The sequence below is a fragment of the Chelonia mydas genome, chromosome 13 (assembly GCF_015237465.2).
Source record: "Chelonia mydas isolate rCheMyd1 chromosome 13, rCheMyd1.pri.v2, whole genome shotgun sequence".
NCBI lineage: Eukaryota > Metazoa > Chordata > Testudines > Cheloniidae > Chelonia > Chelonia mydas.
In genome coordinates this window covers 16,893,338-16,920,630 of record NC_051253.2, presented here as the reverse complement: position 1 = coordinate 16,920,630, position 27,293 = coordinate 16,893,338, and the positions used below count along the sequence as shown (strand labels likewise).

Here is a 27,293-nt window from a genome sequence, read left to right as displayed (position 1 = left end):
GGAACATTCCTGAATTGACAGGGCACTGCCTAGATCAGCTAATAGTACTGTTCCATTTCTAACCACTCATATTTTAGGCAGTGCTGTGCTATACCATGGATACAGAAGGTAGAGCGATTAGGCCAAGCCAAAAGGCTGGTTTCAAGCATCCTTGACTAAAGGAAGGTCTTACAGTTAAGGCAATGGACTGGGACTCAAGAGATCTATATAGCTCCTGACGCTGACACAGACTCCCTGTGGTCACCTAATCTTTCTGTGCCTCAGCTCCCCATCTGTAAAATGAGGATAATGACACTTCTTTACTCAGTAGGGGGCGGTATGAGGATAAATCCATTAACACCCATGTTTAGATATTACGGTGATGAGGGCTATATGAGGTCCTTGATAGAGCTGCAGCCTGGTCTGGATCAGAAATTTGTGTCAACTCAGCAGCTTACGTGACTCTCACCCTCTTGGTTCACTGTCCATTATGGAATGGAACAGTTTTCTTTTTTTTTCGGTCCCCTTGTTCTCACCCTGTTTGAAGTCATTGATGTATTTTACTTTATTACATTAAACTGTTTGGCAGGAGTAAGTCCCAGGGCCAGATCACGGACTGTGTTGAGTGGCCACGTTGGAGTGGAGCCTCCCCTCAGTACACCCAGAAGATACAGCAGTAGAGTAGCAGGCCAACCTAACAGTTCCTGACAGCGAGGCAGGGGAGCCAGACAGCTTGCTCAGTGACACACCATGGTGCCAACGGAATAGTCTACTTGCTTGGGTGCATGTCCTGGCCCCAGCCTTCCTCTGCACCGTTCTTTCTGGAGCAGTAGCAAAGTACACCCAGCCTCTCCCTCCCCCTTCCCAGCCAGCACCGCCAGCAACCCTTGGCCATCCTGTCTGTGTGACCACAATGGTTAATGGATCCCCAGTGTGCTCAGAAACTGCTACGATCCCCCTCTATGCCCTTGCACCAGTGAGACAGAACATTGCCTTAAAGAAGGGCAGCCATTGTTTAGGGTCCTCTTGATCTCACTGCAGAAGGTCCAGAGCTGACCATCGCTGCTGTGGTATCACAGAGGACAAAGATAACCTGTTAGGTATTAGGCCCTAAACTACTTAGGTCAAACATGGTCCTTTCTGGATCTGTGGTACCAGATGTGACAGACCTCCTCCTTACCAGACTGTGGAGTCTAAGAGCTGCTAGTTCTGGGATGCATGAGGTCAGCATAAATCTTATTCTTCTAAAGAAATGTACTAACGACTTAAGAGAGAGATGATCAGCTCCATTAAAGTGCCTTTCCCAGCTGTAATTTAGACTCATTTCTCCAGCCAGCAGCTGCTCTGTTTAAAATGTGGATTTTTAAAGAGATTGCTTTAGGAAGGCAAAGGGCAGCAGGTAATAGGTCTATTACCAGGTTGAATTTAATGGGTATTGTAAATGTATATAATGCTAAAGGAAATATCCAAGCTACAATAGTGTGTTATCTTAGTTAAGGTGGGTTGATGGCCCCCAGCCACACTGCAGAAGAGAGGGTTAAAGAAACCTCTATTGTAATAGCAAGATTTTTAGGCTGCATATTGCTTTCAGGGCCATAAAGACTAGTGCTGCCTTCTGTAATGAAAACAAAGTTTTGTTAAAACTTCACTCTCAAAGTTTTGAGGTAAAAGGGTTGGTTCTTACAGTGCCACAGTATCAAATGTTATCAGCTCTTTCCTCCATATGGCTGACTTGTGACTGTCAGTATGGTATTGCCCATGAAAACTGAATATAAAAATATCTGATCATGTCAGTATATATTTTATTTAAATGCATATGCACAAGGGGGCTGAGTTAAAGTTGCACAGATAACTTTCATTCTAGCATTTCCAAACTTTGTGTCTGATTTTGCAACCTTACCATTCTTTTAATGTAGCTTTATGTCTAACTAAAAGAATAACTTTATTTACATGAATATGCATGTGGGTGTGTGGAGGGGGCGATTCTTGGGTAGATGTGTATGCATATATCTTCTTTCTGCTAAAATAAACAAAACAGCATAACATTTCTCAGTTCATAGACTTTAAATGGCATAGACCTGCTTATGTCTTTCTCAAAGCACCCAGGTGAATGATTTCCAGATATTTGTAGTTAAAAATAGATTAATGATTTTCCGTTGGAAATTGAATTAAAAAATAAAGGATTCCAAGATATTTTCTTTACAAAAATAAATTGAGAGGAGAACATGTGCAAATCAAGCAGCTCTTGTTCAGAAATGATCCCAGGAACAGATGCAATGGCTTTGCACTGCACTGTCAGGGGATTCTGGACCAAACGAAGCATAAACAGACAGAAGGGTCAGCCTCATACAATGGGAATCCTTCAGTGGCATTGAGTCAGTGCTGAGGCTTCTATGTCAACTCTCCTCCTTGTTGCCTCTCCCTGCTACCAATGCAGTTGGCATGGCTGGAAGAAAGGGGGCACAGGGCAGCAGCTCTTTGGAGCCATCAACATCTTCCATAAATTAGAGCAGCCCAAAGGGGACCAGCCTGCATTCAACAGCTCCAAGATCAGGAGAATGCAAATGGTGAACATTATGTCACTTTCCAACACTCTCTCTTGCACCACAGACCCCTCCTACCTACCTGTGCTGTGTGCAGTTTGTCTGGGCAGCCCATAATCTGGGCTGTAAACCTATGATCTGGAATGGCCCCTTACCTTCAGCAGTCAAAATGGTCAGATAATGCCACTAAGACACCTTATGCTTAATGATGCTGACTCACTCAAGTGTATCTTCCTTTCCAAAGTTCTCTCTCATGCTGGTGCACAGGAAGACCAACCCTCTGTATGGATGCCATAGCCCAGCTACTCAGAAATAAACACTCAGCTTTCTGTGTCATGACTTTGCTAGATATATTTAGTCGTACCCAAGGATTTGCAAGAAATTCCATGAATGTGCAAAATTGGTTGAGAGTAGCTTATGACAGCTATATTCTCCCTTGAAATGTGCTTCCACGATGTAAAGTTCACTTTGACTTTATCTAGTGGTTAGTTACTAAAAATGACTGTATGGTGTGTTGAAGCTCCCCTATTAACTAGAGTCAGTTAGCATTAAAGCTGTAGTCTAGCAGGTACAAAGCCAACATAATGGTGACTTTTTTTTTAATGTTCTTTCTAACTGCTACCATTACCCCAGCCCAATGGATTAATTAATAAAGCCAAAATATACTACTTGGATCTAGACCAGTTCGATGACAGTTCTCAGAAAAACCAGAGGAACACAGAGGAGACCAGTTGGATGATGGAAGGGAAGCCATTGCTATTTTACTGATCTTTCAGTTTATATCGAATCATGATGTCATTCTTCGGCTGTAACATTCCGAAGCCGTATCTTCCCTTGTCATACCCTGGGATTCTTGCTTCAGGATCTTTCAGTTCCAAGTCAAAATTGGTTAACAAGATGAAAACAAACCTAAAATGATAAAATGACCAGGTCAGTAAAGTATATGATATTGACAATCTACTAGTTTCTCTGTGCTTAGAAGGCAAATATAGAGGGAACTGGTAGTTCTGACTGTAGTTAAGGTTGCCTGATACTTCCTATTATTAACACCCAGTTTTCAGTTGCTTATGACTTTGCCAGTCGTTACCCATTCAGATTGGACTTTTCCATGCCAGGTGCCTGCCACCGGCTGAATTATTCTGGAAAATTTCAGAAAAAATGGTTTAGCCATTTCCAAGAATGACATGAGGGAAAAATACATTGTACGAAGTGAGGGAGTGCTATTGACAAAATACTATGTGATCATATCATTAAAGATTGTATCCTAATGCATGCAATGGGGCCCAATGCAGGTTGCACCCGAAAACTTAATTCTGGACTTTCCTAAGTTTTGCATCCTTAATATAACTTTGACTTTACAAACTTCATGTTCTTTGGATGTAGTTTTGTGTATGCAGTATATGTATGAAGTTACAGTAGAGTGAAAGGCCTGGGAGCATTTCCTCTCTACCACCACAGTATATACTATGCAGCATAAATAACTAATTCATACATCATTTGGAGATTTTGTGATCTATGGTGTTAAAAAAATACTTATTTAAAAAATAAATAAATACGGTTTTCCAGAAGAGTTTATATGGGTTATTGAAGAGTAGATACAGAATTTACAAATGGTCTCAACCTGTATTTATACAAAGTAGATCCTGGAGGCATTAGATAAATATTATTTGTTTTGCTATTTTTTTTTAAACAGAAGTCCAAGTTTTATAGAACAAGAGGATTCTTATCCTGGATATTAAAATTACAAATGGCCAGAATAACTAAGTTTCATAGACTCTCTGCATTTACTTACTGTTTGATGCTATTGACTGCATGGAACTTCCCAATACATGTGTTAATTCCTGCTCCCCATGGCATGTTGTAATACTTGAGCCTTTCCCCTCCTTTATAGAAATCCTTTTTCTCTGTGTTGTCTGCATTGAGGAATCTGTCATATTTAAATTTCTGAAAAATAAGAACGCATTTCTCTCACCCAGTTATTCTCTGTCCCACGGGAGCAGATGGCTATCTCTGAACACAGAGACAATCACTTGCTGTATATTTGTATTCTGATATCACCTGAAATGCTGTTGTAGAGAGAACATTAGAGGCTTTCTATACATTGATTGGAAGACATTCTAAGAAGTAGGGGAGCCTATGATGAAACATCTGTAAGGGATGGTCTAGATAATACTTAATCCTGCCATGAGTGCAGGGGACTGGACTAGATGACCTCTTGAGGTCCCTTCCAGTCCTGTGGTTCCATGCTTTCCAAATGAAGACTGGAGAATATAGGTCAAAAGAGCAGTGTGCTGGGGAAAACACGGATATGGACTTCCCTATCTAGGGAGACCTAACTAGATTTTAGGGACATGAGAAGACACTACTTTTCCAAGGAACTCTGGTATGGACTGGGAGAGAGAGAGCAGAGCAAAGCACACAAGCATGGGTTCTGAGATGGGAGATTACCCCAACCTCTGACCTTCACAAAGTGTGTTCTCTGCCCTGCAGTAGTGCAGTATGCAGCCGTTGGGCATTTATGAGCATAGGAAGAAATGGTTTTCTTCATTTTAAAATCTATTTTCTCTCTTAAATAAGTTATACATTCTTTATCTTCAACTGTAACTTGGATGTGATTGTTGATGTGAAAAAGAATCATTGCTAACTGTCTAGGGAGCTGGGGGAGCCTCTACCTTCCGAATGTGAGTCCACCAATCCTGCAGTGCCAAACTCTACTGGGGATGGCACAAGATGAGGCTTGGAAAGGGCCTGAGTTTCTCTCCCTAAAGCGACAAGGTACAAAGGCTCATGCTGGCATATGTGGAGACCCTGAGCCATAGATGTATGATGATCCACCATAACAGACACAATCAAGAGTTTCTTCCATACTGGCAAACAGCTTTGAAATGGAGAGTCTTCAATGATCTCATCCAGCTGGAAACAAACCCAATCATTCCCCGATGCTCACCTTTGAAATCATGCAAACATCTGTCCTGCTTTAACCCTTGCCATGCTGCGTATTTTCAGCTCGGTGACTCATATGCTGAATCCTTTAGTCATGCAAGGTAATGCAAACACATAGTTCACTGGTCTATCATTCCCGCTCGGAATTCTGCTTTTTCACCTATTCTAATATAATGGTTAAAGGGCCTATAATCAACTAACAGGAAAATCCACCACTGCGGCTGGTCTTTCTCACCTATTAGGGCACCAGCTGACTGTCCTAGCATTGCTTATGTGCACCAAAACTTATTTCCTTAAAACAGAGTTTCCCCTGAATAAAGACTGTGGGAATTGGCCCTGACTAACAAATACACTGAAGGATAGAGGAGTACGGAATAGCCTGAGTATGTTAAATTTGTGCACTTGTGTTGACAAATTCTGAAAATCATTAGGAGAGGCAGCTTGGTCCAGTGTCGATGGCACCAAACCAGAAATCAGGAGATGTGGGTTCTGCCAGTGACTGACTATGTGACCTCCGGCAAGTCATTTGACCTTGGTCTGTCTCCTTTCCCCATTTTTAACATGGCGATGGTGATACTTGCCTACATTGATGTGCCTACTAATACATATCTATCTCTGCAGAATGAAGGGCTTGAGGCAGCCCTGCTGGGAATCAAACCTGGGATTCCAGGGAGCCTATTTCAGGTATAGGTTCCTAAGTTATTCATTTAGTTGCACATGGGAAGTTTAATTAGTGCTAACTATCCAAAGAGCAAGCAAACAAACTGTACTGGACATAATACCTCTCTGGTGTATGTACTTGGCTGCTGAACTATTCTGTGAGATTCCTAAGGACACTCAAGCAACAGGAATGGCATTTTTCACTCTGGCTCCATGGCAGGGCTGCGTGCTGGACTGTGGCATCAGCTCATATCTTTCACTTGGGCAGCCAGCAGGGTTCAGGCGTATCTCGGAGGTAAGTGCACTTCAGCCAGAAAATAGTTGCAGGTGACCGCTGCTTACGCCCCTAACAAGGCCAGTCTATGGAGCAGCACTAGTCTTGGCCTCCTTGTATCTGCAGACGCAGCACCAATATTCTGAGGCCATGTTCTGGGAGCTCAAATGGGAAAATATTAGTCCACAAGAAGAAGCACTAGGGAGCTGACAGGACCCAGCCTAGATGAGTTATCCAGCTGGAGCCAGGCATTGTCCTGTAGAATTAATGCACTGACACCTGAAAGGGTGGCGGGGGCACCATTACATGCCATGATCCTTTCCCATGTTTGGTCTCTAGGCTTTCACAGTGTGCAGCAATGCCTCTGGCATCAGACCTTTCTCCCACTTCATTTTCCAGCAATTACAGGCGCTGTGTCTCTACTACAGAAGTTTCAGAGTAGCAGCCATGTTAGTCTGTATCCGCAAAAAGAAAAGGAGGACTTGTGGCACCTTTAGCGACTAACAAATTTATTTGAGCATAAGCTTTTGTGAGCTACAGCTCACTTCATCGGATGAAGTGTTTGCAGCACTAAGTAAGCTAGGTTGGTCCGGGCTGTTTCACTCCTCCAAGCTTTGTTGCCCCCTCTCGCTATGATAGCCAATGGTAGAGTCAGTCACAGCTCTTTTTGGTTCAGTTTTCCCTTGCAGTACTCTTGGTTAGCATCTCAACCTGTTAAATGTTTTCTCTGGCACGTTCTTCGGCAGGACTATTATATAATCCCAGCAAACACTGATTCCTAGAGTTCCAGGCCAGAAGGGGCCATTATGATAATCTATGAAGATGTCCTGCATAACACAGGCCATAGGACACTTTTCCCCCCAGTAATTCTTGCATAGGGCCCATGAGGCAGACCCTCAGCTGTAAGTTGTCAGAGCTCCAGTAAAGCTAATGGAGCTCTGTTAATTTACACCAGCAGAAGATCTGTGCCCATAGCTTGTGGGTGAGCTATAGCATGTCTTTCAGCAAAATGTCCAAGTGTGGATTTTTAAAGACTTTGAATGATGGAGGATCCACCATACCCCTAGGTCTTCAGCAAGATCTTGCTATGCTTCATCTAATTATGCCTTTTTCTGCTCGATTAAAGAGCTGTTTGCGGTCAGAAATCTCTTTCCCGTGTAGGTATTTAAAGACTGTGATCAAATATTAACAGGGAGCCAGCTGCAGCAGGGGCAGTCTCCTAGCAACACACTGGCCACAGGGATCCTAATGGGGGCTGCCTGATTGACTTCACTTCCCGCTTGGTGGAAGGATGGAGCTAGCTACTATTTAATCCAGCAACAGCCAGCGCTCGCTGGCTGCTCAGCATCTTCCCTACCCACAGCTGGCTTGGTCCTGCCTCCTGAACTTGCTACTTCTCTGCCTGCCCCTGTGCCCACTTCAACCCATATCCTTCTCCATCCTTGACACCCCAGCTCTGCTTTCCGACCAAATCTCTGGCTCACCCATTGGTTCCGGCATTCAGCTTCCGATCCATGGCCCTGACCCTCAGCTCTGTTCTCAGTTATAGCCCCATGTATTCTGTGGCCCCGAATCTTGACTCCAGCTCAGCTCCATTCTAACCTCCGGGCCTGGCTACCCCTAGGGCTCTGTCCATTAGGCCCAACTGCCCACGTCCTGGTCGTGTCCTTGACAAGTATAAAGGAACAAAAACATTTTTGTAGCCTGGGAAGTGTCTCAGCATCATAAATGGAGAAACACATTTCACGCTAGGAGAAAGAGGGAGCTATAAATTCCCCCAGATTAATGGGCATAGACAAAAATCCACCAACAGCCTGAATTCAGTGCTGGTGGAAAGTGATGAATTGACAACCCTGGAGACTGAAGTCCTGAGTTTATCCACAAAACAGGAGCTGCACGTGCAACGATGGTGCAAGTTGTCCTCCCCCTGCCCTATCGATGTACCTCAACTCTAAGCTATAGGACCTGCCTCTAGGGAGACAGATTTAGTTCACTGGAACCCTTACGTGTGATTCAGCTGCAGGATTTGGGAGCAGGTCGCTCTACCAAACACACAAACCAGTCCCCTTGGGTTTTTTTCAATGAACCCTTCGGTGCAAAAATGGCATCAGGTCCCTGTATACCTTTGCATGGAATAAGCTCAACTTCAAATGACAACTGAGCTGCCAAGATTTGCCCCCTGCGCACCCCAACTTTGACTCTCTTACAGCAGTATCGCGATAGCATTAAAAACGACCCAACCTGTCCCAGAGCCAGATGTGACATGAGGCGCTGAGATGCTATTGCTGTTGAGAATGGAGTGGTGACTCGATGGGGAAAATGAGTCAAATTTTCTCCAGTCTTGCCTGATGATCTTTTGTCTTTTAAATCAACCTGTCATAGGGTTTCATTGTGTTAAACGAATATTTGGAATCTAAACCTTCTGTCTCTGAATGGAGCACAGTAACTTAACGAGTTATAAGAGGTCTCTTGACCTGGCAAACTGTATTTAATAGCATTTATATTGCTGTAATGCTGACATCATTTCTGACATTTTGGCCCACGGTAGACTGTATGTAGAGGAAGCAAAAACACCTTGTTTCTTTGTTACCAAATAGCAATTAGCAGGGGGCTTAGGGGGTAACACATGTTTCTATATTTCAAGATTGCATCAAGTTGTTATGGCAACTGGATAGTGGAATTCCAGTTGTCATAACAAGTCAGCGTTGTCCTCACATACCATTGTTTCCACAATTTCATTTTTAGAGCTCAAGTTTACATAACTTACCAGCCTTTCCCATAACACTGAATCTGAAGGAGAAAAGTAAAGCAACTCATTTGATCTTTTTCAGTGCAAGTTTTTCCCCTTAAAATGAGAAGCAGATTAGAGGAATATGATAGAAGGTTCTCTTAAACCTAACAGCATTTATTAAAACAAAAGCCAATTGCAGAAATCCTCGGAACCCTTCACGATGCTGGAGCACCAGGATTCAGATCCAGTTGGTAGCAACCAAATGTTGTTAGCCTCTGGCGGTCATTCTTGAATGAGCCATTCCAACTCGGTTCCAGTTGCACAAAGGACCACGATGGTAGATGGTACCCATTGGCAGGAACAGCAGAGAAGGTACTGCCTGAACTGCCCATGTGGAATGAACTCCTCTTTCATGCCCACTGGTGGCTCCCATCAGGTCAAGCCCGAGGCACTCTTACAGCATGGTAGGAGAAGTCAGTACCACTGTGGCCCATGCTGTACCTGTTCTTCTTGGCCAAAGGAGAGAGGACTTTGATCTCTATACCTAGCTGTGTACTTTTATGGTCTTCATCTCCATAGTATCTGAATCTCTAGGGGTGTCAGGCCAAATCCCACCTGAGCATTGAAAAGTCACACTGTTCTTCAAAAGAATACTTATAAAGCACTACAAGACACCTTAAAGAAACATCACAGTTGTGCTGCCCACATTCAGATGTTGGCTACCACCCCTGCTGAAAGTTTGGCTTCTAACTACATTTTGTGCTGTAGAAACTGCATCATATGTCCAAGTCTCCGACTTACAGTCGTAAGTTAATGGGACTCGTCACCCAATCGACCAGAGTCTTGCCTTTAGTTCCTGCTGAATTCTTGGTATGCAGCTCTCAAAAGTGCCTGACATGCTGGGCATGCTACACATAGTGCTACCCCTTCTTCCAACACCAGCGTCCCCACTCTGCTGAGTCGCAGCAGATGTCCAGGACCTTCTAGGTCAGCTTCCCAGTAGAGAAGTCTAGTCACACGGAGTCTGGCAAGCTCTAAGTGTAATGTGCTTTATTTACACATATACACCAGTCCTGAAATGAGATCATCCAAACAGCATGCAGGGCAATCCCTTCCTCCAGGACTCTCAGTCCTGGTTTACAGGGAGCAACTCTGCTTCAAGACTTAACTCTAATCAGAGCCCAAGGCTGAGAGCAATCGCTCCTGCTGCTCGCAAAGCATCCTCTCCCCAGGCTGACTTTACAGAAAACCTCACATACCCCTAAGCTAACAATACCACAGTCTGTCTTCCCAATTGCTCACAAACTGAAAAACACACTTTGGAAGACTATGTGTTACAGCCCCACCTGGCGATGCCTGCCAAAACAATAAGTAAATAATAATAACAGGTGTTCTAGTATTAATATTGGAACAGTGATTCTGATATTCAACTACTCTGCCACTCAACCCAGAGTAACTGAGTGATAGATTTTCAAGATGAAAGTGACGGTCAGAGCGTGAAGTGATACAATCGGAACAGCAGCCATCGGATCCTTTGCAACCTGTCACTAAAGCAGCAGGTGGTTGTTATGGGAGGGGGAAGTCATTCGCCCACCCTGGAAAGCACTGAACAGGATTCACCCAAATAGGAGAGAAAATAGCCAGCAGTAGCTACAGTGCTAGCAGTTTTTGAAGAAATCAGAAGCCCCTCTGGGGCATCGCCCAAAACCTGAATGTCAGGACTGTGCTAATATTCCTTTGTGGTGTATCCAATCTCTACACATTTTGCAGGGAAGGTGTGGGGTTAGCTGTATAGGGACAGGAGGACTGGAATGGGAAATGGTCCATATAACCTGTAGTAATTACTGAGATTGAACTGTAGAAGAGCCCTTTCCCTCTCCCATGCAGTGCTAACCACTATGAGGACCACTTTGCATCCCACAGATGACGGGGAAAGAGATCCCTCTGTGCATTTCTATGTAATGGGATTATATTAAAACTGTTCTCTAGATCTTGTTACATATAACAGAGTTACAAATAATGCAGCCCTTTCTGCTCACAGTAGTTCCAATGTACAATACTGTACATTCAATTTTAAAGGGACTCAAGTACTTCACAAGCATTTGATGGCACAAACTACAGATGAGAAGGATAAGCAATCCAGCTTTTCAGAAAGGGGAGAGGAAAGCTTCCAGTAGACGAGTATGCAACCGGTACCCAAACAACCATAGGAACGGCACTGAGATCCAGCCCTCAAATACTGGATTGTGGCAACATTAAATGAATCAGCTGAAGTTTTCTGAAATTTAATTTCAAATCAGGGCAAAATAAAGTCCAGGATATTGAAATACTAGCCATTTCAGGCCACATTGCCAGAGTTCAGGTGCAGAACTGCATGCACAGCTCAGGTAACTGCATGCACAAATGACCAGAATTGGTCCCTCTCACATGCTGTTGCCTCATTTGCCTGTGTACTAGTTGGCCCCAGTCAATGTGAGCATCAAACCCAAGATACCAGATGCAAAAGAGCCCACTTCTTCAGCTAAAAGAGCAACCTTGCTAGCTGTCAAAAGGTAGTAGGCTCTTTGCTTGGTCCAGCCACGAGGGGGAAGCTTGATCAAGTTCACTAAACCAGCATATCACAGTGGGTGTGCATGCAAATTAGGCACACAAATGTTGCTTAAGCTCTGAAAATCTAGTTCTTATTTTTAGAATTTAGTTAACCTAAAAGGATATCTATTCAAACTGGCATGTTAAAGATGCCAAATTCAGGTTCAATAATGCAGCCTTCTGTATTATATGCTCAACTCAATTGTTTTAGATAAACCACTAAAGCTGGGACACTGAGAGGAAGCAGCACAGAATATTGTCACAAGAATTAAGATTCAGAATGACACCAAGTTACCTCTGGCTCCTCATAGATTTCGGAGTCCATCTGTGGGCTTAAATATGGGAAAAGACAGAGCCTGTCTTCTTTTCTCAGGCTGAACTTCCTGCCATCTGCCAGTCTCAGATTCATGTCTGCAAGTACTTCTCTGCTGATAAAAGGGGCTGCTGTCAAACGTAGTGTTTCATTCAATACACTGTCTGCACAAGAGGAAAAGCAAAGAGAGAATTACTGCATCCAGCAAACAAGAGTGAGCTCACTGCAGGCTGCTTGCTTTACATTTATGCATAATGAATGGAATTGCATACCTGCAAAAAATAAATTGCTTAATGAAGTTCTACCACATAATATACTACCAAATGGCAGATATACCTTAGACTTAGAGGGTTTATATCTCCTGCCTTCCCTGGGAAACTGAACTAGACATAAAGGAGAGACCACAGAAATACTAACCGCGTCTTCAAGGACTTTCTCTGCAATTCTCCTGTAAAAAATGTGAATCCAACTATTTCCTGCATCTCAGTCACTCAGGAGCTAAATGCTTTGTTACTGAATAATGTGTGCAGCTTTCTGATTACAGAGTGGCTTGTGCAGTTAACATATATATAGTCAAACCCAAGGAGAAATCCCTCTGTCATTTAAAATCCATGGTTGACTATGTAGGTTGCTCAGCCTATACAAATTCAAGGTAGAGCCGCCGGATAACATTACTCTGCTAGACACCAAAAATCATGGACAAAACAGAGACATTGGATTTATGGCTTATTTCAACAATCTGTAATCCACTAACCCCCCTCTTTTTGTCCTATGACTGCAGAGGGGTTAACGGGACAATCTACCTTGAATGGTCCCTTACAATATGTGCTAACTAGTTATGCCAAACAATCTGTTCCACCTTGCATTTTGCTGTGATGCTGGGAGTTCCTTTCTCAGACCTGAAGAAGAGCTGTTTGTGTGGCTCGAAAGCTTGTCCCTCTCACCAACAGAAACTGGTCCAATAAAAGATATCACCTCACCCACCTTGTGTCTTTGTTATTAATACTAAGAATTAGAGCTGTCAGAAATTTTTCACAAAATAATTTATTTATTGGAAAATCCTGATTTTGTTGAAATTGAACAAATTTTCTGTTTTGAAAGTTTTTTGAAAAAAATATTTTGAAATTGTCGAACTGCCTTGTTTTACCATTTTTAAAATGAAAAGGCTTGTTTCTTCAGTACAAAATGATTTTTTGTTTAGAAATTTAAGCTAATTTATAGTAAAAATATGTAGAAAAAAAAATGAAGGTCAAAATCAAAATGAAGTGTTTTAAAATCTTAAAAATGCAACAGTTCAATTGATCCAATTAAAAAACTTGTTGGATTTTGTGTTTGTGGAAATTTTCAAGATTTCAACCTTTTGCCCCAATTCAGGACAGGAAAATGTTTCAAAATCTTGAAAATTCAGGAAAATTGTTTCCTTCTCAGCTCAACTAAGAATGTTCTGCTTTCATCAAAACCATGATTGAGTATTAAAATAGATTCAGATTACTTCTCATTGCAACCATTATTTCATGTCATTAACCCAGTGTAAAAGATTATGCTTCATATACTAACACAGTGACTCCCACCTCCTAATAACACTTCTTGAAAGAAGTTCTCACTAAATCTGTTCAGTGCAGTATTAAAACTGGGTTGACTGCTTACAACAGCATTACTTGCTCTCACTATGCAGAGAGCAGGTTAAAGATCTGAATGTACCATGTAGATGCATTTTACGGAATAGAAAAACAGAAAAGAGGCGAGCAATGCACATGCTAGATAATACAAAACTTAACTAAGGCGAAGAGGTGTTCCCCAAAGTATGGAGAAAATAAGATTTACATTTCCCAAACGCTGTTTAAGAACCAGCTTCTATGGCTTAAATATTATGTCTAGCTTTGTCACTGAAGAATGGTGTATAATTAAACCTTTTTACTTTGCAGTTAACATCAGACTAGTTAATTAACACTTGTAAAACCCTGAATAGTACCTAGCAGGCTGTAGGCCAGGTTTTTAAATCTTTAAGGGGCACAATTATGAGAGGAAAGTGAGAACGCCAGTTGCATGCCTACATTTTGACATTCATTTACTTGGGATTTCTTCTACAACAGCTAGACATAGCTGTATGCAGATTTTCTCTGATTTGCATGAGCAAGCACATTAACCGCATATGCAAATTAGGGTCATGATTGCATGCACATTTTGGGCCTACAATTTCGGCCTAAACTCCTTGAAAATTTCCTAAGTTACCAAAGAGAATTTAAGTCAAATGGTACACGGATGTCCCCAAAAGATATGTACTAACCAAAAACAGGAGTGCTGTCCAGCATCTCTTGGCTAATGCCTTGCATCTGTTTCATTGTTTGTCCTCTGTTTCTAATTATTTTTTCTACTTCACCTTGAACTGCTGCCATGGCTGCAGGATGCTTTAGAAGAAACAGGAGAAGCCAAAAAACTGCCGGACCTGCATTACCCTAAAAATAAAACCCCCAGAAGGAATCAGAGTTATCAAAATTGTGAGCAGATGAATTGGAACAAACAGAACTTCCATTACATCACAAAAGAAAAACACAAGTCAATGTCAATTCAATTTTCATTACAAGCAAAATCTTTTCCGTCAATAAGTGAAAGGAATTGTTGGCAACACTTGAAAATTAACATAAAACAATTCTTGAAGGACTGATTTTAAAGGATGATAAGTATCTTTCAAGCTCTTGTACATTATTAATGAGAGTATCCCAGAACAAAATGGCTGCCTCAGAAATGTGAAAGATCTCACAATTCTGCCATTAAAAAAAGAGGACAGCAGAATTTGCTGGGTCAAGTATCCTGCAGTCAGCGAGGCGGCCTAGTGTATGGCGGCAGCAGCCAATGAAGGCATAAAATGTAACCCACTGTAGGAAACCTGAATTCACTTTAATAAGATTCTCTGAAGGCAACAGGAGAATTTTACAAAGACAATAAAAGGCAAGGATTAAACTATCAGTGTTTCAGCTACTGTATAGAAAAGTACTTATATGCCCATGAGATAAATACTCTCACTCCCCTTTGCATCCAGTGAGGGGAAATCTATCATAGGGATTATGTCCCACCTATTGCATTGTCGTGAGCGGGATGTAATATACATAGAGAGTGATTTCAGAGAGCCTGCACAAAGCTTATGCACCAATTAAGTCCCACATATCCCTATTTTAGTGGGCTTGGTTCCATTTCATCTGCAGTCAGCATCTCTCACTAAGTTATACTGTGTATAAATCTATCCGAGGACCTGAAGAAGAGCTCTGCATAAGCTTAAAACTTGTCTCTCTCACCAACAGAAGTTTGTCCAATAAAAGATATTAGCTCACCCACTTTGCCTCTCTAATTTTGATTCATATGTGTAGATTGTAAGAGCCTCAGGGCAGAGGCTGTCTTTGTGTTCTGTGTTTATACAGCACCTAGTACACTGGCGTTCGGTCCTTGACCGGGGTTCCTACATGTTACCACAATACAAATCGTCATCATCATAATAAAAGCCACTTAAGTGAGAGCTCAGCTAGAGTGACATAGCTGTTCCAGAGTGCAAGAGGAAATATACCCCCATGTCAAACCAGCAAAGAGAAATACTTGATGGGCCTGCACTTTATATATTCATTCTTGTTTTTAAAACAATTGTGACGATTAAGTGAAAAGCACAGTAGCATCGCTGTCAATAGGGAGTGCATACACAGTACATTAAATCTAAGTAATTTAAAGAGAAGAGTATACAACATAAATAATTCATTCTGTTTTGGTAAGTGCAATGACATTTTATCTTGCCTAATTTTCAAGCAGGGCAGTTTACTTTTTAATTAAAATAGAGGCATTTATAAATGCATATGACCATTTAATTTTTCGTGTTGCAAGGGAACAGACTTAGTCATGCATTAGAAAGAATAAAGTATCATTCCTCTTCCTGGAGATTACATTCCAGAAAACTACATGAGCTGAGTAAGTTCTCCTTGTGATTAAAGAGAGTTTCGGGCCACTGCACAGTACAATGTCATTGGAGGAAGAGTTGTTTGCTGAGATCAAACCAAAAAAAGAACAAAGCACTGAAAAGTCAAGTCAATGCTGAATCTATTTCAGTGACTGTTTTAAAGCAAATGCCTTCCCAGCAATTATGTATATTTCTGAGGCAGATAACAGGAGCTCAAATATTTCAAAGAGATTGGAGAAGTAACACTTCTCTTCCTAGTTTTGCACTGTTGTTGTAGCCATGTTGGTCCCAGGATATTAGAGAGACAAGGTGGGTTAGGTAATATTTTTACTGGACCAACTTCTGTTGGTGAGAGAGACAAGGTTACGAGCTTACACAGAGCTCTTCTTCAGGTCAGGTCCCAGACCCGTGTAAACGCAAAAGTTTGTCTCTCTCACCAACAGAAGTTGGTCCAATAAAAGATATTACCTCACCACATTTGTCTCTCTAGTTCTCTTCTGTATTACTGCAGGCAAAATGCCCACTGGTGGGCCTGATCCAAAGCCCACTGACACCATTGAGAATCTTTCCATTGGCTTTCACGGCGTTTGGATGAGGCCTTAAATGAGTGTGATATTATCAGTGTAACGAACAACAGAACTGAATATTACAAAGCAAAGAAACCATTTTTACACCAAAGAGAGGCTACCTATGGGATATTATCAGTTGATTAAGGCCCACAACTGCCATTTGTGCCTTTGAATCTCTCTCCCCATAATATTTTTTTATTATTAAAAACTGAGCCCTACTTTTTCATTCAAATACACCAAGCAGTTTGTGGAGCAAGGCTAACTCTTTTCTCGGGCAAAAAACACAGAGGTAACACTGCAGAAAACTGAATTAAGGAAAATCAGTATTACAATGGGATTCTGAAGCTATATCCCTCTAAGATACAGACATAAGGCCGGATCCAAGGGGACTTTCCATTAACTTCAGTGGATTTTCAATCAGGCCCATAAATAATAAACCATTTTGATAAACTGAGATCATTATCAGGAACGTATACACCATATCATAATATTAATACCTAGTTTTTATCACTTTTGCCCAGTAGATCTGAAAGTGCTTTATCAAGGAGGTCAATACTACTTCCCCCATTTTACAGATGGGGAAACTGAGGCACAGAGCTAAAGTGACTTGTCCAAGATCACTCAGCAGGCCAGTGGCAGAGCTGGGAACACAATCTAATGGTCTCTTAAGTCCCAATCCAGTGCACTACCCACTAAGCCACACTGTCTGTAGACAACTGTCAGGCTGATCCTCCACTCTTATACACCAGTGTAACTCCAGTGTTGTCAGCATTTTCAAAAGTGGCCTCTGATTATGGGTGTCCAATTTAAAGAAATCTTTGGTCCAGGGCCTGAATACAAATTTAGACAACTAGTCTCAAGTACCCACTTTTGAAAATTCTGATCTAACTCCCTATTAAAGTTTATTCTATAACTCTCCATTGTGTCACAAACAAGGCTATGAGTATGTCACGGAGGTTGCGGAAGTCACAGATTCTGTGATTCCCTCCCAGCTCCCCAGCCTTCTCCAAGCCTGCAGCTGCGGGGATCCCCATCAGCTTCCCAGCCGCCTCCAAACCTGTGGCAGGGGGGATACCCGCCCCCAGCTCCCCAGCCAGTGGGCAGGGTGAGGGGCCGCAGCTCCCTGCCACTGCATGCAGTGGGGCAGGGTGCTGGACACTTCTCCCTCCCCATTTTGTCAGGGATGGTTTTAGTAAAAGTCAGGGACAGGTCACGGCTTCCGTGAATTTTTGTTCATTGCCCGTGACCTGTCCATGACTTTTACTAAAAATATCCATGACAAAATCATAGCCTTAGTCATGAAGAAACAAGAAACATATGGGTATTTTTTTCCTATCCTGGTTAAGATTCTATTGAAGTTACGCTGTGGTTTTCACTAGCTGCACAGTGATCTGAAGCTTTGCCTGTTTGAATGTCTCCAGTAAAATCTCTGGATTTGGGATGTGAAAATGATCCCTCAGACTGTTAGGTGACACACAGGAGAAACTGTTTTTTTTAAGAAGGCCTGAAGCTACAGCTGCTTAGAAAAGGTCCTTGCTCAGGAAGTCAGATGTGATCAAATGTGAACTGGAAATGCCTGAGGATAGATGTTATCTGCGATCCGTGCCAGACAGTATGCATTACTTCTCCTGGGAAAACAGCACCTTGGCCAAGGACAATAACACGTCTTAAAATACAGCATACACCACCCCCTAGTGGTGATTTACATTATGTACCTGTCCAGCAGGTGCATGAGGAAATGTGCACATAGAGGGGGCAAATTGTGAACTCCTATTTGTGTGTTTAATGAGTTCACACACAGTCTTTGCACGCTAGCACTTACACACAGATAGAGGCAGCTCCTCAGCTGGTATAAATTATCACAGCTCCACTGATATCAATGGCTCTACAACAATGTACAGCAATTGAGGATTTGCCCCATAGAATTTATATGCACAGAACCGATTTAGGCTTAATTCGCATGACTTGTCTCACTGATAATATCCAAACACCTCAGGCATAATCCTGTAAAAATCACAGTTAGTTTCCTGGCAACTATCATTCACTATATTGGACCTGGGTATTGCAGTTCATATGGCCCTCGGTAAAAGGGCCTCAGAGCAATGAATAATCACACGCACAGTGAATGAAAGATGGCATGCCAGCTTTGCAGTTGGTACGGTGCTGGATTCGTGATCACCCACTGTCCTGAAACACTGCTGAAAGACCAGACAATCTGCAGGTGAAATTTGCCACGCTAGGTACATTAAAGACAGAGCCAAGTCCCTGCACTGCAGGAGAGGGACCTGCATCTTTGTGTTTGTGCCTCTAAGAAACTAAAATTTGTAATGAACAGACTCGACCTAGTGCATATGTTCACCACTGCCCTCAACTGGAGGGAATCAGAATGACTCCACTGTGTGTCACAGATCCTACACTGCTACCAATCCTGTGATTCTCCTTTCTCTCAAGTGGTGTAGACCTGTGCTTTTGGAGAAGGAAGCTCAATATTCTATCCCCGCTGTTGTCTTGCAGTTCAAAACAACCATGAGGAAGTTCACAGCTTGGCCCTGGCTTTGCCACAATATTACTTTAAATCAATGTGGGTGTTTTATTTCCTTTGATGTTTTCCCCATGCAGTTAGAATTTCTTTGGTATTTTCCAGAGGCATCACAACCTCTCTAGTGGAATCAGTATTATTATTGTTGGTCCTAAGCCAATTTCTAGCTTTCTCTCCATCTTGTTATCTCCCTGAAAGAGCTGAGATGGTTTTACCTGTGTGGCCCAGAGCTGCATCAGCATGGCTCTGGGTTGCATATCCTCATCCACTCCCAGTTCCTCTAGGTGCAGCTTGTAGCTCTCTAGCCAAAGGCTTTTGTTGGCTTTGGAATTCAGTCTTTTTACAGACAGTAGCTTCCAGAGATGTCCCTTGACGCTGGCAGCTTCCTTCTTTTCCACTGCACATAAGCAAAGGCAGAGATTTCGTTATTAATATAACTATTAAGAGACACTGCAGCTGACCAGTTCTAGTGACTCCTGGCCTAAAGTGTAAGTGACACAGATAGAAGGAACTTAAAATGTTCACAATGGTGCCATCTACTGCCCATACTTGCTCTTCTAGAATAGCTCCTATGTAAAAGTAGGGCCCTGCTCAGAAATCACTTTCAACCTAAATGGCTTAATTTCCAGGGGGTTTCCAGAGCAATGGTCATTTCCTGTGTGCTCTCAGCAATCCCCAACAGTGAGACTCTAATCACGTGTGCTGGAGGAAGGAAAGGTCAAAAGCAAATCCATAAGAAGACTGGGAATGAGGAACAGTTAGACCTCTCCACGGTGAGGTGCTCAACAGCTCCCTGCCAGAAATGCTCCTCCCATGTATTGTCTACACTGGGAACTGAGTCGTGTTAGAAAAGGTGTTGATTAGCATGCTGTTGAACCCCATTTAGCCCCGGGTGTAGACAGTCATGTTTAAAAACACGCTGCCTACTTAGAAGCATAGGACTGAGCACGCACAGCTAACACATTTCTAGACAAATCCTTATACCCCAGACTACTCCATGTGGACATGCTGATATTCCAGTGAGGCTGACATTCTCTTTCCCAGCAGAAAGCCTAGGTAACTGGGTTCCATGTGAGCTGGGGAAGTTTAATCCAAGCCCTATTGCAGGGGCAGAGCTGCCGTACAGCCCCATCTGGCCGCTACTCCTGCCACAGTATGTGGATCTGGAGGCCCTTTTGCTGTACTGGGCCATCACCATCTTCCACACCAGACTATGCAGGGCCAGTGCAGACTTCTCCAAGTGTCACACAAGGGAAACACAATGGCCAATTTATCTGGTCCCATTCTTGCAATGCAAGGAAGGCCTCTGCTGACCTCAGGTGCCTTCGTATCTCATGGGAAAGAGGGGCAGGTTCCTGGGGTATTGAGGATCTTAACCATTCAGGACTTTATTGGTTAAAGCCAGCGCTTTTAAATTGCACCTGGAAATGAACTGGAAGCCTGTGCAGATCAGGGAGTAGAGGCATAGTACAAATGGCCAGCTGCATTTGCAACTGGCCTAAGTGTCTGAGGTGCATGCAAATGGCATATTATATGATTTGATTTGCATGTGCAATTGCATGAACTGTACCTACCAATTAGGTGTATAATTGCATGCCTAACATGCTTGACTATGTGGCCCTGTGTCTATGTGGATTTTTTTTCTGGCCCACAGGCACTCACCTGCAGTTAGCGTGGAGCGGGCAGCGCTCATCAACAGCTGGTCCAATTTATAAAATTCATTGTAGACCTCAGCAGAATGGGCCCGGTCTTTATTTTGGCAAGAAGGATCGTTGTAGTTTTCTTCTTCATTGCCATACAGGGTCAGGTATCCAGCTCTGTTTGGAACAAAGAGGGAAAATACATTTGTATTTAAAATGCAATGGGTGAACCCCTGGTTCCACTGAAGTCAAGGGTAAAACTCCCGTTGAGCTGAACAGGGGCCAGGATTTTGCCCAATGTTTTTAGTATTTTAATCTTAATATAACATATAATTAAAAGGCTCTGTGCAATGTATAGTGAAACCTTTTTAGATGACATATGCAACAACAGTTACTTCTTAAGACAGAGGATAATCGCATAGAGTTTTGATGTTTTATTTTGCATCTCTTTCCCTTTGCTTTCCATGGAAAGATTTGCCTTTAGAAAGTCCAACATTATATAGAATTTGTTGCATCTGATTATGCCTGTTTGCATATTTTTACTAGAGTCTAATCCAGCTCACACTAAAGGCCCCTGGGTTTTATATATTACACACACACAAAAGGTTGTAAAGTCAAGCACTCAAAAGTTAGGAAACATCCGAATTAAGGTTGCCTCTGCAACCTTAATTTGCACACTTATTATACTGCATTTATTTACATGATCACATTTATTATTTCCACAGGCTCCCTCCCTCATTCAGTGCACAGGATGGGTGGCCCTCACTTAATGAGCAGCTATTCAACATTTCGTTTTTTCCTCATTGTTCAGTGTGTGGTCCCAGGCCTTATTTGTTGCATACTATTCAAACCCTGCTCTGGAGATAGAATTATTAATCTCCTCCTAGGCTTTTCTATGATGCGCATCACTATAGTATCTGAGTCCTTCACAAACATTAATTAACTTATCTTCACCATTGCCCAGTGAGGAGAATGGGGGAGAGGCTCTTATCCCCATTTTACAGACTGGGAGCTGAGGCACAGAGATTATGGTCAAAAGTTTCTACCAATTTTGGGTTCCCAGTCTGTGATGACTAGGACCTGATTTTTCAGAGTACTTAGCATCACATAGCACTTTATGTGTTCAAAGCACAGATCAACTGTGTGCGCTCAGCTCTTCTGCAAATAAAACCCCAGGCATCAAGATGGATCCTCAGAAAGAGAAGAACACATCACTACTGACCAGCTATGAACATCTGGGTTGAAGTGACTTGCCTAGGATCCCACAGGAACTCTGTGGCAGGGATAGAATCCAGTTCTCCAGGGCAGCATTCAATTGTCTTAACCATGAGATGGTCCTTTTTCTTCCTGAAATCCCTTCTCATTAATTATACACCTTCCAACTTCTGCAACAAGTGAGGCAGGGGGCCTACAGACAACAGCCTGCTTTATACACACCCCTAATTCATCCCCACACCAGGTCCAACCTGTATACTGAATGAGGCCGGGATCCCATGGGAAAAATAGTATGTGGTCATGTAACTAAAGGCAGTATAATAATAATTCATATGCACCAGGAGGCCAAATTAACATTGCACAGGAACCCTTCATTCTGGTATCTCCTAACTTTTGAATGCTTGACTTTGCAACCTTAATAATAGTCTCTTAACGTAGTTATTTTGTGTGTAATCTCCGAGGTTTTTTAAAAAGCAAACCAATATTCTATCGTGTGGCATTGTGTGTGTTTGTGTGTGTGTGCGTGCGTGCGTGTGTATTCTATTGGATATAATTGTTTTTAAACAAATAAATATTTCCCTCCACAGTTTACAATCCGAACACTGCTGTAAACTTATAAGTGCCACTGAAATGTTTAATGCAACACCAATGCCTTAGATATGCTTTCTGACGGCGTAGGATGTGCAGTACGAGTGTCCATACTGCAGGTCAGTTCCATAGACCATTGGTTGGATTTTGCATATCCTCGGGCACAGAAGGGGTTAATTTAATGTAAGGTTTGCAACATCAACCCTAATTAAACTGCTTTAAAAAAAAAGTCATGAGCCAAATATTCCTTTTCTATAACGTCTCTTTTCTCGGGGTTTCAGTAAAAAGAAAACGTCACTGTTTCATTTCCCCGTTTGGAGGCCTCTCGGTTTTACTGTTAATGACACTAACTCCTGGAGTAAGATGCTATTAGGAGTAAGGCTGGCAGAAGCAGACCTTGGTTTTGCATTGCTATAGAACTTTCCATGCAAGCCCTGCCGTTTGTTTTCTATATGTCTATAGTCTGGTGCAAACATCCATTGTTTTTTAAATGAGTCACAATTTTTAAAAAATGGAGAAGAGCTGACTGTGATGTCATTCCCCTTCCAGTCCCAAGGGATGACGCTTTATAGTGCAGCACTTACCTGAGCATCATGCTGTAGGAGAGATGAAACAAGCCTTCATCTGTCCACTGCCGGCTCAGATTGCTTGGGTCAGAAAGCAGAAGGGTCTGAAGGTTGAAGAACATCGCCTTAGTGAGGGATGGAAGGTTCTTGTTTTGCAGAGCCCTGTAGAAACAGAAGTTACTTTGTGAAACACCTTCATGTATAAAGCTTACTGTTCTATAATCAGTGTTTAGTTAGGGACAAGTCTCTCCTGTTTATATCACATGCATCCCTGGGTGTCTGAACCTCGTCACTTGCACAGCCCAAGCACCTATGTTCTGGGCAAAGCGGAAAGTGCTAGACAGAATTCTCCATGCTGCACTAGGGCACCGTAAAGTGGCCTGGTCTGGATTCTGTTGCTGCCCGTTATGGAGAGTGAGACCAGCTGCAGAGTTCTAAGATACTTTGGACGCTCCCCAACATTTGGGGGGTGAGGCTGAAGGTTGGACTTGGCTTTTTGCTTTGGACCCATGTTCTGGGATAGAAGCCACTGAGAGGGAATAAGTGATGAACATGGGGATGCCATCTACGCGGATTTATTTTAAGTGCCTTAACTACTCCTGTGTGGGAAAGTGGCTGTTATAGACTTAGCAAAAGAAAGGCCAGTTCGCTATGACATCTAGCAGGGATTTGCCTCTAGTGATAGCCACTGGTCAGATGAGAGGTTTGATTGAGACAGTATAACGTTTTTCCATAGTGGCTACTGGATTTCTTATGCTGTACTTCCAATGAACTGGAACTTGGGCATTACATGATGCTAGTACATGGAGCATGGTTCTTAAAATGAGCAGCCATTCTGTGACTTCATTAACCACACTGGAGCCACTGCTCTTTTCGTGCTACTCAAATGGTTTCCAAGGGACTGATTATGGGCCATTCTCCTTAGCCCACTGTCAGCCTGGGACTTCCCGCGTAGGACTCTCAGGGCGGCTTGCACAGCACTGCAGCAGCAATCCTTTCAGGGGAAGAAGCTGTGCTGATTTGCACCTGCTGATTCAGATCACTACACTGCTCAGACCAATCTACCTGAAGTGCATGGACAAATGAACCTGCCAACCTTCCAATCTCGGGGAGATCATCAGAGTGCTAACATAGTGTAACATAATGTTAGCATTCCCGCAATAAAGAAAGTGCATGGCATAAAATATCAGTGCCCTCAGCCAATGTGCAAATGCAATATTGCAGAATAAATCATCTGAAACCAGCCTGGTTTTACCCAAACTCCATTTCCTTGTAAATTGCATCAGCACAATAAGGTCAAGCCACTCCCTCCTAGCAATTGAGAGTCCAGCAATTTTTAAACCTATAGATTGGAGAGCGATGTCTGACTGAGGGTCACACGTCTGAATGATTCACATCAACATCTCCCAGACCTTAAAACTTCCATTGGGAAACAAATAATCTGAAGGGGGAGTGCACCTAAAAGCTATTTTCAGCCATTCATGTCTCGGTGTGATGTATCTATTGGTAAAGCAGAGATGTTCCCAGAAGTTCAGACCACAGACTGTCCCATTTATATGCCATTAGAGCATAAACATGATTGTTCATTGCTTTCAGTCACGCTGCCGGTGCTCCATCAGATGTGCACTGTAAACTATGTGGTCAGCATATTTATCTCCAGCCAGGTTGCTTCCCTCGCTTTTATTTAAAGGGTTTAAACATGTCTCACTACTATCACACAGCAAGAAGTCATTAAATCTCTCTAATATTTTAAAATATTAGATGTAAAAATAGATCCCAGGGAGAGTAAAATAATGACAGCCCCAGGGCTCTGCTGCTTATTACTGTCTCCCACCAAGTAACTGTAATTGCTTCAGGATGATTTTTACCCGTTTCAGGGCTGGGACAATATTTGCTGGTGTACAAGTGTTGTGATGTCCAGACAGTGTGAGACAGGCATTGCTAATTCGGAAGGTCTAAATCTTCCCCTGGCTGGCAGGAGAGACCAGAAACTTTTCCTGATGCTGGTTCTACCACGTGAATCCTGATAGCCAGGGCAGGACACCATGGGGAGGGTTGGGGGCACTGCATTGTGGAGCCCACTTTAGTGCAGCTCATCTGCTGCTGGCTAGAGCTTCCAGCTGACTGACGCACTCCCACCGGGCCCCATCAGCGCATGCATGTCTCCTGCCCATTGTTCCAAGAGCTCTCTTTCGTGCTATGAGGAGAGAGAGAGACGCCGTGCTGTTGCTTGTACAAGAGACATGCAGGAACTCCCTAGGTCCTCTCCTTCCATACACACATCGTGCATTGCTCTGCCCCGTGCCAGCCAGACTCAGCGCCGAAGGTCAACATGACATTCGCTGCCTGGCTGAAAAGCAAGACTGATATACAAGCGAGGTTTGTTCCCAGACATAACCTGGAGGACTCTTCGCCAAGTTATCTATATTCCCCCCCATGGTATTAATTCTTCCTTATAAACTAATCCCTCTAGCCAGTCCCCTTATAACCTTTGTTGCTTTTCTTGTGCGCCCCTTCAGTTAACCCACATGATTCACATACTGATGTTAGCCAATACATATTTGTTGGTGTAGTACACAGCACATGAATAGGTATTATGTGCATGGTATTAATATAATGTTTTATATACACATATATATATATATGGTTGTTGGGAAGTTATGGTAACTGAATGTACTCTGCTCTTCTCACAATTCTTTTCACCCATGTCAAGCGTCCCGCAGCACTTTGCAAAGCTGACATTAGCTTTGGCATTATAAAATAGAAAACTTTCCACAGCAAAGATGCATGAATACTTTGTACTAAGTACAGCGAGGGAGTACTTGCTTAGTTCATTAACACTTGGAATGTAGTATTCAAAATGAGATACGGGAAAGTATAGCCAGGTATATTGGAATTGGAAAAGGTTCAGAAAAGGGCAACAAAAAGTATGGAACAGCTGTCATATGAGGAGAGATTAATAAGCCTGGGACTTTTCAGCTTGGAAAAGAGATGACTAAGGGGGGATATGATAGAGGTCTATAAAATCATGACTGGTGTGGAGAAAGTAAATAAGGAAGTGTTATTTACTCCTTCTCATAACACAAGAACTAGGGGTCATCAAATAAAATTAATAGGCAGTATGTTTAAAACAAACAAAAGGAAGTATTTTTCACACAACGCACAGTCAACCTGTGGAACTCTTTGCCAGAGGATGTTGTGTAGGCCAACACCATAGCAGGATTAATAAAAGAACTAGATAAATTCATGGAGGATAGGTCCATCAATGGCTATTAGCCAGGATGGACTGGGGTGGTGTCCCTAGCCTCTGTTTGCCAGAAGCTGGAAATGGGTGAAAGGTGGTGGATCACTTGATGATTACCTGTTTTGTTCATTCCCTCTGAAGCAGCTGGCACTGGCTACTGTCAGAAGTCAGGATCCTGGGCTAGATGGACCATTGGTCTGACCCAGTATGGCCGTTCTTATGTTCAGGCACCAAGGACAAAGCTGGCACAAACTAGTGGGTTAAACTTAAACTTTAAAGTGACATATAGGGGGCATTTAGCTTGGAAACAACCATAATATAAACACAATCGAGTTTGAAGCTGTATCTGTGAAGCACATCTTTTGTGTAAGGTAAACACAGTGCGAGAATTTGCTTCCCAGAAGGAGGGGTATATATATCCGCTTTTTGCATTGTACTGCTGTGTCTTTAGACAGCGAATTTGGCTACGTTTGGTAATTTGGTCTCTTGAACATTGTTAAGAATGGACCACAAGTGTAGTCAAACAATTGACTCTACCTTTTAGTCAGTCCTGAGGTGCTTTGCCCTGAATACAGTACACCAGGCATGGCCTTTCTAGAGCCATACATGGAGGGATTATCACCTCTCTGCTCTGCATGTGCAACCCCAAGCCACCTTAGCCTTTTTTTGCTGCCACACCACGTTACACTTTAAACCCACCAGGGCTATTATTGGCTATTTCTTTTTAAAGTTAACAAAGATAGATTAAGATCTAGCCATCTTTCTAGTGCACCCATCTCTAGTATTTCGAAGCCAGGCATCTAGGATAGTTAGCCCGCTGTCATTTCATCCTTACTGAGTGACTCACTGGGAAAATCTAGATAGACCTCAGGTCTTATCCCCTTCCATTTTGCTTTGTACTTACACTGTGGTTAGTATCGCTGTCCTGGATACCAGGACCGCCACCTCCATGGTGGAACT

At 42.7% G+C, this 27,293-nt stretch overlaps 1 protein-coding gene across 2 annotated transcripts in view; it reads right to left on the bottom strand.

Moving 5' to 3' along the window:
* Window positions 1-1,759: 1,759 nt before the first annotated feature.
* PTGIS (prostaglandin I2 synthase) overlaps window positions 1,760-27,293 on the bottom strand; it is a 40,593-nt gene continuing 15,059 nt past the window's right edge. For both annotated transcript variants that reach the window (XM_043527506.1, XM_037877138.2), the window contains exons 4-10: window positions 23,108-23,251; window positions 20,743-20,897; window positions 19,296-19,477; window positions 14,320-14,488; window positions 12,015-12,196; window positions 4,315-4,466; window positions 1,760-3,431 (exon numbers count right to left, since the gene is read on the bottom strand). In XM_043527506.1, coding sequence (XP_043383441.1) covers window positions 3,284-3,431; window positions 4,315-4,466; window positions 12,015-12,196; window positions 14,320-14,488; window positions 19,296-19,477; window positions 20,743-20,897; window positions 23,108-23,251 — 1,132 coding nt within the window. In that variant the 3' untranslated portion in view covers window positions 1,760-3,283. The remainder of the gene's footprint in view (window positions 3,432-4,314; window positions 4,467-12,014; window positions 12,197-14,319; window positions 14,489-19,295; window positions 19,478-20,742; window positions 20,898-23,107; window positions 23,252-27,293) is intronic.